Source organism: Anser cygnoides, chromosome 4 (assembly GCF_040182565.1).
Source record: "Anser cygnoides isolate HZ-2024a breed goose chromosome 4, Taihu_goose_T2T_genome, whole genome shotgun sequence".
NCBI lineage: Eukaryota > Metazoa > Chordata > Aves > Anseriformes > Anatidae > Anser > Anser cygnoides.
Genome location: NC_089876.1, coordinates 47720344 through 47739502, shown reverse-complemented (window position 1 = coordinate 47739502; position 19159 = coordinate 47720344). Strand labels below are relative to the sequence as shown.

Below are 19159 nucleotides of genomic sequence, written 5' to 3'. Positions count from 1 at the left end.
CTCAGCAGCAACACTCAGGCAAGTATAATTACTTTAAACTTTAGAAGTAGTGCTTTTATCTTCTACCAAACATAACGATTTTTTAATGAATTACAGCAATTTATCCTTGAATAAAACTGTTGTATCACGTCAAATAATTGCCTGACAAAACCCGACCAGTTTTGCCTTTTATCCTGCAGCTCTCTCAGGCTTCAGCCCCACCGTGCAATGACAGCTGATAACACCACAGCGTATGCGAGGATGGCTTCCAAACCGAGCGAGGCGTGCATGCAGGCCCCACCTGTCTGTAGGACGCCCTGTCTGAAACAGATGAGGGATTAACAGCTTCTGCAAGGAAGTCGTCGAGGACGTGGTGCACCTCGTTGCTCTGAGTATAGCGAGCTGGACACAGAACAGACAGAAGGTCCGAGCCTTAAAAAGCGCGCGCAAGCACACTGTCGGTTGGTTTGGGAAACTGCACCTTTTATCCAAGAGCGCCACGGCTATGGAGTTAAAACAGCGTCATACGTAGGAACCTCAAGACCTTGGACATCACACAGAGGATCCTCCTCACAAATAATACAAAAACAAGAGCACATCTGTTTTTTCTCTCTCTTCAGTGCTAAACACATCACACTGAGACCATTGGCTCGGAGTCAAGGAAGTCTCCACAGCTGCTCTTTGTTCCAGGGGTATTCCCGACGGCAAAGCAACACGCCGCTCAGGCAAACGTGGACCTACGTCCCAAATGCCTAGGGACCGCATTCAAGCCCATACACCTGCATGCATACAGCCTAAATTTTGCTTTGATACTTGACTGCCAAACCTGTTTTCATTCTCACTAGTACAAAGCAAACACCTACAGCTCTAAGACTGCATGGAGTTGCTTGATCCCACCAAACCCTTGTACTGCCTGTGGAGGAACTCTCCAGAAGTGCTCACCGGGGCAGGAGGCACCAGCAGAAGGAATATGCCGGGTGGCAAAATTATGGTTTAATTTTTAGAACCCAAAGTTGCAGAAACAATTGAAGCAGCTTCACAAGGAAGGTCGAGACCTCAATGCACCAACAAACTTTAAAGACATCAGGCACTAACATTTGGATCCGCTGCCTGCCAAACACTGTCAGCTCTGAAAGAATCCTGCAGGAGTTGACAGCAGATGTTCCAAGTGGCTCAAAACTGGTCCATAAAGCTACAGCAAGTCTAAGGCTCTTTATTAAAAAGAACTCCACTTCAAACCCTCTTGCAAGGGGGAGAAGACCCCCAGTAAATCGGGGGGGGGGGGGGGGGGGGGACTGCAGTGTGAAAACATGACAGCATTCAGAGCACGTAGAGCGGAATAAAGAGCAGTAAAATAAGACTTAACTTTCCACTAGATTACATATCAGCATTCACGCATGACTTAAAAAAAGCTGGGAAAGTCCCACTCAGAAGATAAATATACATGTGCTACCAACAAGGCAGATAATAGCAGAGACTCAGATAAGCAGAATATGAACTGCTCACTTATTACTTCGTTTTATCCACTTCGTAAAGCTGAGACTGCCTATCCATTTTAATTCAAAGACTTCAAATTAACTTATTTTCATCATTGATGAGATATGTGACAAAGGGATTAACCTTCAGTCTCTCAAAGAAAATAACCAGGTGCCAGAGAGAAATATTAAAACAATGGACAGCTACATATATATATATATATAAAATAAATACATAAATAAAGCTTTATATATACAGAAGAAATACTAAGAATGTATGTCAGATCAATATTAACTTAAGGTCACTTTTTCTTCTTTACATATACCATTTGGGTTTCTGAAAGTCTTTCCAAGTAGAGTGAAGTTGGTGAAATTATCATTCCATCGACATACAAGCCTGTCCAAAGTCCAGATCAGCTTCAAATTTTAGGAATGCAAATGAACTGAGGTCATGCATAAAGAAGGCTCAGCTACATGACTATAAGTGTCATCATCTGCCACCATCCCATCACCTGAAAGAACAGTTTCTAAACAAGCTAGGCTTACAAAGTAGGGCTGTTTTCTGCATTTCTTATGTTTCCTGAAGCAGCAATGCTGTTGTGAACAAGTATTTAACATAACTTTTTCCTTCTCACAAAGTTCAACCTCTAACCAAAACACAAGAAAATCATGAACCAGGGGAAAGACACCCTGAGCTTTCAACGGCACTGAATGTTTTGCATTATTTTCACTTCCTCCTTTCTACGTCCAAGCCCTTACAGCTTCTTCATGTGTCTTCACAAAGTTTTACAGTAAAAGTCAGCTTTTATCAGGCAGTAACAAAACCCATTATTTTGCACTTCTAATTTATTAATTTTGATGTCTGTGGATTTCAGGTATATGGGTGGGTTAGATAGGAAACGGCTAACTACTGGTTCACTGGGTACTGCAGCAGATATCTTGTACTAGACAGGGAGCTATCAGAAGCCAAGAGGTTCACAAAAAAAAAAAAGAGGGCTGTCTCACCATCTTCTTGGAGAACACTGCTCTATTTTGAATTCTCAGCACAAAACTTCAAGGCGATACGTTCTGATTGAGAAATTATTGTGTTTAAAGCTTATATAAAGCCCATTTGTTCTACAGAAAACAAGGTCTGTAGACTATACAAAAAAAATGATTTGGCCTTGTCTACTCGCATTTCCATTGCACCTTCCTAAACTTACCAGGACTAAAAAAATGCAGCGTAACTTATACATCGCTTTGGGGACAGGAAGAGAGAGAGAGAGAGAAGAGGTGACCATTGACACAGCCTGGTTTTGCTCTCCAGCTTCCGTATCTCAGGCAGCAGGCTGGACATACCCAAACAGCAAGCCCCTCAGAGGACAAGACAGGCACCTAAACTAATCACGCTGCCCCACACGCTTCTCCTTGGCTTACCTGATGAAAGCACGCTCTTGTACATATGTAAAGCAAGTATTTGCAGTGAGTACTCAGAGTTCTGCAAAAGCACCAACACATATCACCACCACATGCAAATACCGTATCTGATAGACTTGTCCTGCCCCTGACAGGGACAGTACTGCTTTGTCCCATCAGGAAGGGGGGAGCTGGCCGTTCCTCAACAACCACCACAACAAAAGAAGTCTCTGCCCTAAGCAGCTGCCAAAGAAAGTGGATCAAAACTCATGTTAAGACAATACAACTGAAATGGTTCAGAACTCAGGCCTGAATCCTGAATTTATAACCAAGACTGAACTGAAAGCGGTAGTGATAAGGTATCTGTTTTCATTTCCTGTCCATGTTTTTACCTACATTAGTGTGGCAAACACCAAAATGACCGAAAAGGCTCCTTCATCCGATTGCTTCCAAGTCACCACCTGGACTCACAGCCAGGGTGGGAACTCTGCTTTCCCAGGGCACATTTCCTATTCAAATTGAAATACGTCAATGTTACAAACTGGGCTGTATCAACCTCTGATTCTCTAGGAAGATGGGAGGAAGGTAACAGCACTGCCCATTAACACTTCACCGCACTGCTTCGGAGACACTTCAGGTAACCCCATATGCAACTTACTGAAATTAAGCCAACGTGCTGGCACTGATGATTCACGAGTGGATTGTTTGTAAATTCCCAAAAGCCACCAAGCTGCTTTATTTTTTCTACTCTGTAATGATTTGCCAAATTTCTAATGGCAGGAAAACTACGACTCCAAATGCTTACAGGGTGTCAATTTTCAGATTGCTGACAATGGTCTATTATTCCAGATGTCCATCTTTTAACTGCATAATGGTAAGATTAAAATTACTGAGAATTATGCCCTCTTAAGGAGAACTAAACAGCAGCTCTTAGGGAAGCAAAACTTATTTAGTAATAATAAATTTATAGATATAAAGCTAAACCTTTTGCGGCCCACTGCCCACAAATCAGAAGGATTATCTTGAGATTAACACTCATGTGAAGTTCATTATTAGTGTATTAAAATGTAAAAGCAGAAGGATAAGAAGAGAGCTCCTACTCCAAACTACGTGTATTACAGAAGTAGCATGCATGGGTGAAGGTGACACCGAGATTACAATTGAGACAATGACAAACGTGCCACAGCAGCTGTTTGCTTTCGCTATTTTTTTCCCCTCTCTCTAAACACACAGTGCCCTTACATCCCCTTCTCCAAAAGCAGGCAGGTTAAGCTGGTCGAGAAGGACGTCTGGGTACCAGGCTGACCCGCAGAGCACTCGCAAAGATGGTGCATTTGGGGCGCACTCTTGTCCCAGCGTACAGGCTACGCGTACTTTAGCAAAAGCCTTAAAAAAATTAAAACCACCCGTCCAGGCAGCAGGAAGAAAGAGGAAGACAGGACAGAGGAGACTGCAGAAGGAAGCCACAAGGTCAGGTCCATAGCCTGGATGAGGAATGGGCTTGCCAAAAAACCCATTCTCCTTGGGAGGAGCGCGGTGGTGATGCTAACCCCCGGAGGAGCGCAGCCTCCACACGCAGCTCTGGTTCAAAGGTCCAGCACAGCCAGAGGAAGAGCCCAACGAAGGAGCGTCGTGCACATTTGCAGCTGGCACTACTGCAGAAAGAACAGCCCCCAGCAGCCCCCGCACCATACGCACCCTTCTGCCATGGCTGCAAAGGAAAGCGGAGAACAATCCCAGGCTGATGTTAACCTTGCAAAAACTAAGACAAAGAAGCGCTTTGAATCCAGAGTCGTCTTGTGATCCGACGTGTAGAGCTGCACAAGGTAGGGGATAGTACAGGGACAACAGAGAGGGCAAGACAGACTCTTTCTTTTGCTGTGCAGGCTTGAAAATACAACCATTTCAGGCATGGCCTGGACAGGAACTAAGAGAGGAAAGAAATGCTGTCATAGTAAGATATGCAAAAGATCTGTGGAAAAGACAGAAAGCCAGAAAGTGGGAAGAGAAAATGAGGAAGAAATTAAGAGAATGAGAGAAAGAAAGAAAGAGATGGGTCATCACAATGTGAAACCCGGTTAATTTCTCTGTTTCAAATGGGTCATTACAGGCGAGAAAGTTTCCTCCAGCAGCACAAATACAGCTTCTTCAGAAACACTGATCTCTGTGCAAACAATAACCTCACAGCCCCAGCTGGGAGGAGACCATCACTGCCAGAGCAGAAATGGGGGTAGGGACAGCCTGCATGGCTTTTCAAAGCAGCACAAACCATGAAGTGTTATGCAAGTGTTAATCCTCAATTGCTAGACCAAGACTGACTTCATTTCTCAAAGTCAATTTGCCACCCGTAGATGGGGAAGTCCCCTCTAGGTCAGTGTACAACCTAATGTATAGATCAAGCTGTCACTGTCCTGATGATGGGCATCTTTCAGGCCAGGAGGACTCACAACAGCGGGCTCAAATTCATACCCCACCAGTTGTTTTTGTTTTAAATTCAAACAGACAGTGTATGCTTGAGATGTATGGCGGTGTATTGTGGCAGTGTATCAAAGACAAATTGAACCTGGTGATGCATCACCTTTAAAATACTCCAGTGAGTGTCAAATAGGACCCGTGCCACAGACAGGAGTTTGACAAATCTTTGCACGATGCAGTAGGAGTGCCTCATCTGCCACTAGCTCCAGCTCCGAAGCAGCCGTAGCATCAGCTCCTCAGCCTGGTCTGAAACAGTGCAGCTGGCCCGGCTGCTGTTTTCATCTCAGAAATGGTTGAAAGTGACTCTGAAGTAAATAAATAAACGGGTAGCTGACTCATTTGCTAGCACACAGCACTGGCATGCAATAAAGTGGGGGAAAAAAAACAGGTCTTTTACTCCCTGTGTCAGCAGACAAGCAACACAATTGCAAAAGGACCGGTATTTTGGAAGAAGCAATGCACATAAGGAGCACAGCTGTCCCTAACAGCACGTAATGCAAAGTTCATCAAGGCAAAGTTCATCAGTGAATGAATTACAACACATAAATCAGAGATAAAAAGATTAAAGAAACAAGAGTTCAGTATGCCACCCTGGCCATGCCTGGCAGAAGCCTAACAGAGCAGGAATAATGCTGATAGCTCCTTCCAAAACAATTTGTTTCTTCGTCTACAAGAGATCCCTTAACTTTGTCAACCTTCCAACAATTTTCTCTAGTAAGCCTTTCTTATTCTAGCTTCAAGTGATCCTCTTCAGTCCCTACAGGGAACCCAAACATTAGAGGTAGGTGCATACATCTCATTCCTACTCCCTGACTTCTATGCTCATTTCTTTATGCATCCAATAAAACTTAAAAAATGACAGTCCCTTGGTGATTTGTTGAAGTTGTAAGATACAACCTCAATGATGTATCAATTAAACACAAAAGTTAGCCCATATCAAAGTATTTTGGTGCAATTCAGTGAGAACACTGCATACTGTACAAGTGTGTTATTTTATGCCATAGCAACTAAAAAGCCTTTTCCCAAGAAGAAATGTAGCTTTATACATGTAAATATATACAGACATGTATATGAATAGACACACACATATACATGTATATACACATGCACAGATGCCTCATTCTTTCTAAAAAGTCCAAAATAATTTAAAACTTAATGAAAGCAATTCTCAGTATTACGAGTTAGGACCAAGCATATATGCAAGGAAAAGTCTTCAACTAATTTTTCAAATACTTTGGGTGGGGGAAGGGGTAAATTTAATGGCAATTACATGATTAGTGGTACTCAGTACAAGCTTAGGTTGAAAACACTGCTTTCGGATGGTTCCTTTTGAACGGTTTAGTATCATACACTGACATTCCCAAATGACTTTTTGGCTTTTCCTTTTGAAACAATTTCTCAATGGATACTCATTTTAATAAAAAGTTTAAAAAGCAAATGCCACACAAAACAATGTTTTGTTTACACTTGGACATTTGAATCAAATCTTTTTTTTTCCCCATCTTCAGTAAGAAAAAGTAGAAGAGAAGAAAACAGGTTGATCCTAAACTATTTTTCAATCTTTCTTTTCCCGAGTCAGCCACCACCAAAGCTAATTATCTGGCTCGCAAGCTTAATACCAGCCCCATGCCATTACTTTCCAAGAACTGGACTGTCATATTATGGCACTAAGATCACAGGCTTTTTTGAAGGATGAGTCACTCACATAAGTTTTTGGCTTTCCAAAGTGACTTAACAGACAGCCCTTAGTGCCAGACTCATCTGTACCTCTTGACTGCAGAAGGGATGAAGTTGTGGCCAGTGAGAAATTGCCACATATGAACTTGTAGGGTGAAGCTAGGCTAAATCCTGCAGAAAAAATTATCACTACATCTCTTAAGTATCTGCAGGAGTGTTGACCACCTGAGTAATTTTGCAGTTTGTGCACCATGTCTGCATTGCTGTTTCACAGTAAACCCCGCACTTCCCAAATGTTAGTTCAAACCTTTTCAGATCACCAACTTTATTCCTCCTCGGTGATGTTAAACATTTCGCTGATCAACGCCAGGAAAAGGCAGCATGTCCTATCTTTACCTTCCAATGTTTCCTCCATGTCTGAGGCACTGTTCCACAGACAGCAAAAAATTTGGGATGAGGAACAATCCCACTGTGCAATCAAGAGAGGTGAAAGAGCCAGGCACCAGCTGTGACTCCAGCGGCTGGAGCATCCCAGCAGCAGGAACCCACCTGAGACCGGTACCACCAGTGAGCAGCTGCAGTCCACTGGTCAAATTCTTGGAGATCAAAGTCAAGCACCAATGCATGACTTAACTCACTGGATCACGCTTGTAATTCTCCTATTATTTGATACCTATCTACTGAAAGCAAAACATGCTTCAGGTAAAGGCTGCAGGATGTCCTCTCACTGATTATATACCATACTCTTATTGTCTCTCTCTCCTTTCTCACAGACTATTAATACATGCCACATTCAGAGTACACAACAGTATTTGCTCCATGTGTTTTACTGAGTGCAACCTGGTACAACTGTTATTTAACACATCAGCTTGGAATCTGGTTTCTCAAAGCCCCCCACTTGAAGTCCTCAAAACCACATATTAACAATGTCATACGTACCAAAACTCCTTTTTGCTTTTGATAGTCCAATGTAGTTCTTTAAAGCAGAAAGCTAAAGCTTATTCTGCTGCTTTAGCAAAAGCACAGTAAAGTAATAAGCTTAAATCTTCAAAATTTAACTTCCAGCTGTGACAAGTGAATATTCACCAGCATGAATAAAAAAAAAAAAAAAGACTTTTCAGTCAACACCTGTCATTGACTTTCTTCTAACACCCTGAACCAAGTTATTTTTCTGGAGAGCATCTTTTCACTGACCACGTGCAAATGCAAGAAACAATTTTTAAGGAAACGTGAAGCTTTTTTAACAGGCTAGTCCAAATAAGCATGACTAAACATGTTAAAGACTGTGGCCTGAAGCAGTACATCCAGCAAGTATCTACGAACCATCATTTCTTATTTTAGAGTCTGATCCAGAGAGACAGAAAGCAGAGGAAAGCAACCTGTGGTAGCAGACAAGCAATCAGAAAGGCAAGAATTGCAGACTGGAAATTAAGGAGTTGCAAATTACCCTTTTTTCACTCAAGGCAACAGGAAACCTATGGATCTCCATATCAACCACTTCCCATTCACCTCTGAACCAGCTCTTTACAAAAAATGGTATTTTGGCAATGCCTTGTCACTTTCACGCAAACTTCTCTATTTAATCAAGTTCACCCTAAGACAGAAATGATGAGACAACATCCATCCCTCCAGAGCACTCACCCAAAAACAAGAGCAAAAGACCACCACCCCACATGGAAGATCCTGTGCTGCACATGCAATACACAGGAAGCCAGTTAACAGACCGTTAATGCTTTAGTATTTTTTAAAGTAGGTTAACAAGCTCCCAAGAGAGCCCATTAACTTAGAATTAAAATTGAATAAAACAATGTTTTGGGAAGAGACTTTCTCCTTTATGCCCCAAGACGCTGAACTCTCTCTGCTTTCTTTGGCTCTGGGGAAAATTTTGATTTCTCTGTCTCCATTAACGTTTGTTCACACCACTGCTCTAACGTTCTTTGCTTCTGGTGCTCAAGGGGCTCCACATCAAGCCTCAGTATCTTCAGCTGATTTCCCTAGGGCATGCTGGCAGACAACGAGATGGAGATAATGCAACCTCTCAGGTTCTGCTGCTATAGGAAAAGGAAATCCCCATGATTTCAGCACACATAAAACAAGGGAATGAAAGCTCATCTGGAAAGAAGCTCTTACCCTTCTAACAGATCTTTGCTACATACAGCCTACACTCTAACATTCCTTCGATACACACAGATCAGTGTTTACGTACTACAGCAAACTACAACAGCTTAAAAGATGCACAGAAATCAGTGTGTGTTTAGGCAAGCTTCCTGAAGCATCTGAGTCTATGACAATAGAAGGATGTTTCCATCCGTGTAACAGTGAGCCTTGGAAGCTTTACTTTCAGAAAACAAGTTCACTAATGGAAATGAGTAATTACTAGAAAATCTTTAAGCACCTGTAGGACAAAAAGAAACCAAACCACTTTTTCCTATCTGAGGATCAAGAACTATTTATCTCTCAACTGTATTTTTATTGCCATATTAGCCAATCACTCCATCCACCTCCTGAGAGAGAGAGGCAGGTGAAGGGGTTATTTTCCCTAAAACACATCTCTTGCTACTAACAAAAGTCTCAGTAACCACCTTAAGCACAGCATTTGAGACTGTTGTCTTCTAACTATGTCTCAAGAAAGAGAGCATGCTTCGGCACGCAGTGAAAATTTTGCACCAAAACCATAGTAATCCCCAGCTGAAAGACAGAAGGTTCTGTATTTGCGCAGAGAAAATGCCAGCTTTCAACAGTTTACCCCCTCCCAATCCTCTTCTCAAAGAGGAGAGAAAAAAGATTTTTGTTCTCCGCACAGATATGAATCAGAGGATGTAGGTAAGCACAAACTGTCAGTGACACCTGTTAGAGGCAGCAGTAACGCTGCCATCCTGTTTCTACACCACCTTTGTCATTTCCATGTAGATGAGGCACAAGAGCCCTACGCTGATGCTGGGTCCAGGAGAGAGGGTTCCTGAGGGGGCAGTGAAAGGGAGAAAAAAAGCTCTGAAGAAGTATTGCAGCGCAGGACCAGCAGATCAAAACCATCCCCTTTCTACTCCCATGCTTACCCCTGCTGCCAACTCCCAGCAATGCTTGCGTTTTTAACAGATCTACTCACTCTCAAACCCTAGCTAAGGGCAAAGACATGAGATAAATGAGAAAAGCATTTCAGGCAAACTACAGCCGTCAGAACATGGTGGTGTTACACGTGTTTATTTTAAGTCTTGTGATCTTTGTGACTGGCATGGCATGGAAAGCTGTACCCACATTAACACATACCAAAGGAAGGAAGTGTTTCACTGGTAGATGTCCAAGCATTTTAATCTAGACACTTAGAGGAAACAAAATGTGTGTTCAAAATATAAAATCTGCAGCGCTATTTACCCAACCCTCCAAAACAGAGGAGGCCTGGTGTTAAGGAAAGAGCAGAGTTGAAGGCTACGTTTAACAGCTTTATTACTTATCTGATTTTAAAAAAATAAAAAATAAAGCAAGCTATTTATTGTTCCACAGCAACACATTAATAAGTCTTTGGCTTTAAATCTTCCTTATCCCCACAGTACACATTAACACTCCAAGACTACTTACGTTTGCAAGTTTTGGAACTGAAAATCATCTTCTTGTTTAAAGAAACAACTTACAAAATATAAAGCAGAACTGATGAACACAGTATTTTTTTCTGTGTAAAAGCGATGAAAAGTAAACGCAGTTTAGAGATGGAATAAAGAGAAACAGATGCAAGAGGGCATTTAGGTCTTGCATATGCTGTACACTGTTTTTTGGCTCTGCTAACAAATTAATATTAACATCAGTTGAGAAACTAGTAAGTCACACGTATTGAAAATGTATTTAATACACAGCAGAAAAACATCATTTTTAGTAATCTGCCCAATTACACTTCAATATTTCCTAAAGTAAAAAAAGAAAAAAAAACCTTCAATACTCATTTCCATTTAAGTTTTGCTTACCTCTGCTCTTGTGGATGTTCCTCCACATCCTCCTCAGAATCAGCCTAACAAAGAAAGAAAATACCACGTAAGGATCTCAGAATTGCAACAGCATGCACTGGACATATGCACCATTTCTAACCCCTCTGTAGTTCGACTCTATTCTAACTTGTCTGGAAAAAAAAAAAAATCAAAAATCTAAAATTCCTCCAGCGATTCCTTTGTGGTCCAAGTAAGGTGGATGTTGGCCATCCCACTTGCGGTTACAGCTCGTTTTGCCAAATAAATGGTGTCTTATCATGGCTATTCCATTATTTTTTCAAACGTTGATTTAACAGACTTATTTTCCATTTATACCAATGCATCTAAGATTCTGTTCATACATACAATTTCAATCTGAAAACATCAATTGCCCTCAAGCTACAGGAAGGCTGATTATTTCCACCTTCAAATTACGTGCCCTGTGTAAGTAAATGTCATTCACCAGTATCTGAGCAAGCATGATGTGTAAAAACCTTGAAATTCAGGTCACACGGTAACGCCAAAAGCAAAGGCAAGGCAGCAAGTTCTAACTAAGGCAGCAAGATCCCAAACCCAGATCTTACCAACAATCAGCAAAACGTACAAAAATCGTGCAGAGCTTAAGCTTACAGCACAGCAGCTCAGCTCAATTGTTGGACAAAGGTAATTTTCGAGACGTGCAGGAAACAAACCATGGCAGCTTGCAGCTGACCACTAAACACTTTGAAGTGTCTAAAGAAATGAACTCAAGCGTTGGTTCAACGAGCTCCCTGCAGGAAATCCATTTAAAACAAGCAGGTAGCCGTGTTCTGGACCGGCTGAAACTTCCAGGAGAGCTGTAGGTATAATTCAAAGCGGAGCATGTTACAGCAGCCCAATCTGCTCTGATGTAATGAGGCACAACTTCGGGGCGATTAACATTTTCGAGACGAGGTCACGGTTCTCCTGCCAAGCACAGCTGGTAAGCTTTCCCAGCCACTGCGGAAGCAGGTGATGGTTCCACAAGACACCAGATAAGACTGTAGCAATGAAAAGGTAGGAAAAAAAATAAAAAGAAAACTTTAAAATTAAGAGAGAAAACCCTCCACCACTCCTCCCACACATTTTCCATTTAACTGCATCACTCACAGGCCACAAGACACTAGCTTTCACCAGCTTTTGTTTTCTCTACACAATGGGGGAAAAAAAAAAAATCACTTCGTCGTCTAGGTCCATCGCGTGGTTCTGCAGCACGGGCCCACCTGGAGGTCCTGTGGCCAGTGTTCATGGAGGCCTGGCAACCTCCTCCAAAGACCAAGCAGGCAAAGGTTTGCTAGACCCTACCTGAAAGGCACAACACAAAAGCACCACCCATTTTCCAGTTTCTCCAAGCTCGTGCCACATTTCCAGGACCTTGGTACCATAACACACAAAATCAGAGGACTCCTCATCCACCTCTCCCAGGAACAGCTTTTCTGCCACACAGACTGGCAATCTATCCTCATTTTAAATGGCTTAACTCTTCCTTTAAATGGTTTAACATCTGCCAGGCATTAGAAACCTGGGACTGTCATTACAGTGTTCACTCTTAACACTCATTATCTTTGCATTGACTACTTCTCTTCTTCATGTTTTGTTAAGCAATGACGAAGAAAAACGTTCCCAATCTATGGTGCGGCCACACCATGAAAATTCAACTGTGCAAGAAAAAAAAATATATAAATAAAACCATGCTTGACTTAGGAGCACGCATGAAGAGCTCCATTTCCAGCATTCTCCAACCTTCTTCCCTCCTCTGTATATGTCATGCATACGTCATGCTACACACAGACTGAGGATTTAAAAAAGAAAAAGAAGGCAAAGCCAGCAAGCTTTATCCAGCTACAATTTTGCCATACAAGTACTACGAGGGGCTAGAAGGAAACAGCTCCTGAGGCCGAAACGCAGGCCACAGCAGCCTATCCATGACAGGAAAGAAAAAAAAAATCCCCTTTCTCCAAACCTCATCCTGAATACAGGCAGGCGCTTATCTTGTGCCCTGAAAGAGCCTCCCTCATGTCACACAAGGCATGAGAGCCTGGTCTGACAGTTTCTGCATAATCTGCATGGCCAGCCAGTCTCAAAGTCATATCAGCACCATCCAGAAGCTCAGCTGGGAGGCTGGAAGAAGCCTTTTAACAGCCCAAAGAGGAACATAATCCCACCCTAAGTCTGTCTCGGGCTTTCACACAATTTGTGTGCCTTCAGACAAGCCCTGCTTTGAAGTAGGTGACTCCGTATATTCAATTTGTGCATGGCTGATAGGATATGCCTCTCTTAATGACATACTGCAGTGCCACATATCTCAGATACATATGCAAGATCAAGGTCTTCATCAGCTTTCGCAACTGGCAGACTAATTAACCTTATTAGCCCCTGAGCAGCACTGAAGAACAGGAACTGAAGACAAGTCTCTACTACACGGGCCAAAAGGAAAAGAAAAAAATACGTATCTTTCAGACCTAGACAGAATCTTTACGGTGAAAGCCCACACAGCTCCGTATTTGCCCCTTGCCTGTAACTGACTATAATACAACAAATATTGTGGCACCTTCCTTTTTCTCCAAAATTCAATACCTGAAACATTATCACAATAATCTGAAATAAGCAGTCACTGTAACTTCCTACATGCCTGCAAAGAAATTCAAATGTACTCAAGGCGTTCCTCTAATGAAACATCTTGCTCATGTCCTACACACAACATGCATAGACAGAAGAAAACCCATTACATCAGATAGACACAAACAGACACGAGGAAAAAAAAAAGGTTGGTACATACTACCTTTGATGCCTTGCTGTCATTTTCAATCGTAAGACCTCAAATTTAGCCTTCATTATTTCACTTTAAAATTAAATTGAAGGGGCTAAAAGGAAAGCATTGAATGTCCTCCTCCATATATACCTAATTGGCTTGGCCCTGCCTTTAGATTCTCAGAGTAATTACCACAGCAGTCTCCGATGGAGATAATCACACTACATCAGTTCCCCAGTACCTCTTTTAAGTGGTGTCCATCGTAAATAGCAGATGGCATTTGTGTCTCTCCTTTCATTTTTTTGTGGCTGTGGATACAGAAGGCCAGATCCCCTTACCATGCTTCTCCTTGAGTTCTTTTCTCTCCTCTTTAGAGGAAAAAAAAAAAACCAACAAAAAACACACGTAACTAACTCCACTGCAGTTTTGTACTAAGTTTGACTGTGTATATTTGGAGCTTTTTCAGCCTTTCATGGTGAAGGGCTTGAGTGTCAAGTCCTACCCAAAGAGCTCTTCTCCTGAGCATTTCAGTTAAATAAGTATTAACAGGTTACATACAACCAAACCCACAAAATAATAAAGAGTTTGAATAAAAAACACAACTGCTTTAATCAAGGCTCTCCCAATTGGTATCTTCCACGTCAAAATCCTACTGGCTTTCCATTCATCTCCCAACCGTCAAGGCTGGCAAGACTTCATATTCTTCAGCATCAGTGACAAGTACCAGGAAGCAAAACAAAAATCCAGCCACCCTGGAGATGTTTCGTGTCATGATACTATAAAAAGGAGGTGGAGGAAGAGGAGGAGAACACAGGAGCTCTGCGGCCACACTACCTTTACAAAGAAAGAGGAACTCGGCCCTAAGGGAACACTGACACCACCTCGGGCTGGAAAACTGAGCCCATTTCAAAGCAAAAAGGAAGAAATACTAACGCTGGAGGAAGACGGATGGAAGCACGCTATCCTCCCCGAGTTCAGGGGCCCACGCACCCCCTCACAGCCCGCGATGCCCGGCCACCCTTCAGGCTTGGCCATGGGCCAGCAGCCACAGGTGAGCCACCACCCCCTGCAGCCGGGGCGTTTTCAGAGGGAGCCAAAAGCAAGAGAAACGCTCCCAAGGAGAGGGGAAGAAAAAAAAGGCGTGAAGCTACACACAGGAGGGAAGTTGGGAGGGCGCCTGCAAACAATGAGAGGGAAGCAAGAGGAAACAGAAGGTAGAGTGACGAGGGTGGAGGCGTGTAGGCCGCCGGCGGCTCCGCTCCAGCGGGCGCATTCGCAGAGCGCACGCAGACACAGCGATGCTACGAGAGGCCTGTGGAACGACTACAAAGATTAAAACACCTCCCCCTTCCTTGTAACACGATTTCTTTATTCCGCTTGTGATCTTGAAAACAAAAGCAGGCACAGGCAACTTGGCAGCTGACTGGGTGACTGGCCGATCTAATTCCCATTCTCAAATGCTGCATGCAGCAAGAAATGCTCAAAATTGCTATGTCACAGACAGTTGATGATGCATGGAAAATAAGATAATAGTGCAAAGCCACTACAGAAAGGGAAAAGCATCATTCAGACAGTGCTGGTAGCCTGCCAAAGCCAGGCAAAAGGACTGGACAGACAGGACAAGCTCATCTCTACCCCGTTCAGAGCTCGCAACACGCGGGCAGGGTACAGGTACATTGGGAGAGTGGCACGCATGGCTCCTTCCTGGGATTCTTCCTTTCTGCATGGGAGGTCCTTGCTGTTGTGCTGCACTCCTTCCTGTCCGTCTGTCCTTCCTTTCCTCTCTCCTCAACAGAAGAGGAAGAAGGCGATCAAGAAACCAGGATGCTTCCCATGCCCAACGCCTTCCCCTGGGCCCATCTTTAAACACATGGATGAATCTACTCGTGAGTATTCCCTGTCAAACAACATTTCTTACCCACTCAAGAGCCAGGAAGTTATTCATCCTACTAGATCCTTACCATCACATCACCACTGTTCTGGTCCAGTGACGCTGGCAATAACCGCCTGGGTGTCTACCTGGGAAAGCCTGCTCTCGCAAGGAAGAGAACATGGACAACCTCCTTACAGCAGCAAGTCAGATCCTTTTCTTTTTGTGGAGTGTGGCCACCAGCAAGCAGCAAATCTCTTGTGAGTTTAACCATCCCTCCAACACAGGAAGGGAAGTCAAATGTTAACAGGTGAAGAGGTTTTCTGAATCTCAAGAGCTAATGCTAACACCCCTGCCAAGCTCCTCACCAACCCATAAGGCAGCAGGGCGACAACGCTGAATTGTTTTCACTAGCTCAGACATAGCATAATAGGTACGTACCAAAGGTGATCGAAACAGGGCAACGCTTGGTCCCTCAGGAGCTCAGAGAAAAGCTACAAATAGCAATAGCAGGCCAGCGGCATTGCTCCTCATTAGAGGAGGAGTCAGTCCATCACTAAGGTGATGGCCCATCAACACATCCACAGGCACACAGAGAAGTCTCCTTTCCTCTTCCTGCTAACTGGAAAGGCAGCTTCAAATGGGTCATCCAGCCACAAGCCTGAAAAGAGCTAAGTAAAGCCAAAGCCCACAAGGGAATAGAAATTTGAGCACCAGGGCTGGGCCTGGAACCACACTTGGGTTTTAAAACCTGACTGCAGAACCTGTTTCTGCTTGAGCAGTGTCCTACGACGCAGATGCTGCTTGCACCTCCAAGCTCCAAAGAGAAAGCTATGTAAAGCAGTCTTTGCACCACCAGTGCTCACAGACACTGGTTCATCTGTCTCTTAAAGTCAACGTTTTACTTCAGCAAGCCCATCGTGATTTCTTCTCACTCTGCTGCAACTGAAATTAGGTCTGTTTTCTTCCCTGCATACCCAGTGCTGCATCTACAGAAACGAAAGAACAGGCTCATCCTTTTTGCTGCTGCAAGGGTTCAGCAGGACCATGCACTAAAGGACAACAAGTTCCAGGGCCATTCACAACTGGTTTTGCTGCAGCCACACCAGAGCTCGTTTTTTGAGGATGCTCAAGAACAAAGTGTTTTCCAAGAGGACCTAATCTTCTTGGGAAGTAAACATTACGTAATCACCTCTCTGCTATGAGAAGCAACTATAAACAACTGCATTACGTGGTCCTACATCTAATGCATCTTAATGTCTTCAAGGTAAAGGCTAACAAGCAAGAGGCAGACTTCACTGAGCACCTCTGGCCACGGAGACTCTGCACCTTCCGCCAGCTGTTACCGTATCTACACTTCTGAATAGCACCAGGCAAATTCAGAACAGCATAACAGATAAAAAAAGGGGGGGGGGGGGGGGGAGGGGAGGGAGAATATGAAATGTACAACAGAAAATGCTTCCATAATACCAGAACAGAGAAAGCTGGGCCCCAGGAAGCAGCGTCAATCGGCAGCTAGCTGCGGTGAGGAATAACACTTGTGCTGTTTTTCCCCCACATCAGTGGATAATCGGTGGTCGAGCACTGAACGCAGAAGGGCGTAATGGCTCGGGAGAAAGGAATTGCTCTGCTTTCCCTCTCGCACAAGACGGCGTCCCTAAGGACTGATTCTCCCCAGTTATAAGCCTGGTGCCTTGAAGTCTAGGAAGGCACAGCTCGACATATGGCAGAGTCCGTCACCGCGAGTTAAATGACTGCCTCGAATGCCATAAACTCCAGGCCACCGCTGCCAGCACTCCTCCTCCTGCACAGGCTCCGCCGCGTATTTTTACCGTTCCAGCTCCTCTCCCCATGCAGATTTCTGCAGTTTTTGCCACCGCTCGACAAAACGAGCTAAACAAAACCAAAATGCACCACGACGGGGGGAGTGACATCATAAATGATGTGTCATTTGAGGGGGGGGGGAAAAATAAAAATGGCTTCACCTGAGCGGTGCTGCGAAATATAAATATATGCATATTTACTGCGTGCGCATTTGGCGTTTGCCACGCAAAGGCGCAGGCAGGCAGGCAGGCACGCTCGGCCTTTAAAAAATAAAGGGAAAAAGAATAAAATAAAAAAAAAAGGAAAGCGGAGGAAATAAAACTAATAAAGCTGCCCCCCCCCCCGGGTGCAGGGGCGGAAGGCGTGCAGGGGAAGCAGCCCCCGGGAACATGGACGCCGCCTGACAGCACGGCCCCCCACCCCCGGCCCAACACCCCGACCCCATAAGCCCCCCCCCGCCCCCAAAGGCGCCCCCCGGCCCCCCTCACCTGCGCGGGCAGCAGGAGCTCGCCCTCCTCGGCCTGCCACAGCTCCACCACGCCGGGGATGGGCTCGATGGCTGCGGGCAGAGAGAGAAACCGCACATGTACCCACCGCCGGGGGGCACGGGGGCAGCGGGGGGGGCGCGGGGCCAGCCGCGGCCGCCCGCCTTTGTGTCCCCGGGCTGCCACCGCGGCAGCGCCCCGGGGACGGGGGCGGCGGCCCCGCTCTCCCCCCCCGCAGCAGCAGCAGCAGCGACAACAGCGGCGGCGCCCCCCCGGGCCGTCCCCGGCGCTCACCTTGCCCCTGCGCCTCCCCGGGTCGGAAGCAGGGCAGCAGGACGTGGAAGACGCCCAGCAGGAGGTTCATGGCCGCGGCCGCGCGGCAGTGCCCGCCGTGCTGCGGGTAGCGCAGCCCCGCCATGCCGAGCCGCGCCGCGCCGTGCTGCGGCTGGGCGGGGGCGGGGGGCGGCGCCGCGCCGGGCAGGGCTCGCCCATCGCCGCAGAGGCCGCGCCCCCTTCCCCGGCCCTGTGCCGGGCTGGCGTGAGGCGGCGCCGCCATCTTGGCCCCCCGCGTTTTGGGGGCACCGGCAGCTTCCATCGCGGCCCCAGGGGCACCGGCAGCCTCCATCCCGGCCCCAGGGGCACCGGCAGCCTCTGTCCCAGCCTCCCGGTCAACGACCGGCAGCCACTGCCGGGGCTTGTTGGTGAGGCACCGCTCACGTCCCCTGGGCGCTAGCTGGGCTGGCGGCCCGTCCATCGTCAGCTTGCGGCTCCTGGCAGCCCGTTCGGTGCCACAATTGACCAAAATCGCGCTCCTGTTTCTGAACAGAGTTGCTGCCGGCTCCCCCTGCCTCCCCACCCAGCCTCATTAAATACGGGCAGGGGACCCGCACGCTCACCTGCCCTAGTCTTGCAATTTCCCCCCCTTGTACATTTTTCATAGGAGGCTGCCCAGCGAAACACATCTGTACAATCACACAGAGGACTCAATCAATACAGGACAACCAGGACAACACTGAGTTATTTCCATAGTAGAGCCCATAAATGATTGAGACAAAAAAAAAAAAAAAGCTTTACTTTTTATGGCTAGGCAAACCATTCAAAAAGAGGCACTTCCTCCGACATCTCAGATAAGCAAATCCCAAACTTCCCTGAGTATCCAAAAAAAAAAAAAAAAAGCAGCAAGGATAGCTAACTTTCTTTTTATTTATTTTAAAAAGCAGTGTTACTGTTGCAGTATCCACCACATGCTAGGT

The 19159-nt window shown here is 45.3% G+C and overlaps 1 protein-coding gene across 6 annotated transcripts in view; it reads right to left on the bottom strand.

The window, feature by feature from the left end:
* Window positions 1-18363, bottom strand: part of TMEM131L (transmembrane 131 like) — a 78785-nt gene extending 60422 nt beyond the window's left edge. For 4 of the 6 annotated variants that reach the window (XM_066996066.1, XM_066996068.1, XM_066996067.1 and 1 more), the window contains exons 1-3: window positions 18201-18362; window positions 17910-17980; window positions 10958-11001 (exon numbers count right to left, since the gene is read on the bottom strand). In XM_066996066.1, the coding sequence (XP_066852167.1) occupies window positions 10958-11001; window positions 17910-17980; window positions 18201-18324 (239 nt within the window). In that variant the 5' untranslated portion in view covers window positions 18325-18362. Of the gene's footprint in view, window positions 1-10957; window positions 11002-15362; window positions 16960-17909; window positions 17981-18200 lie in introns of those variants that run through there. The other 2 variants (XR_010831133.1, XM_066996070.1) reach the window with 2 other exon arrangements.
* Between the last annotated feature and the right edge of the window lie 796 nt (window positions 18364-19159).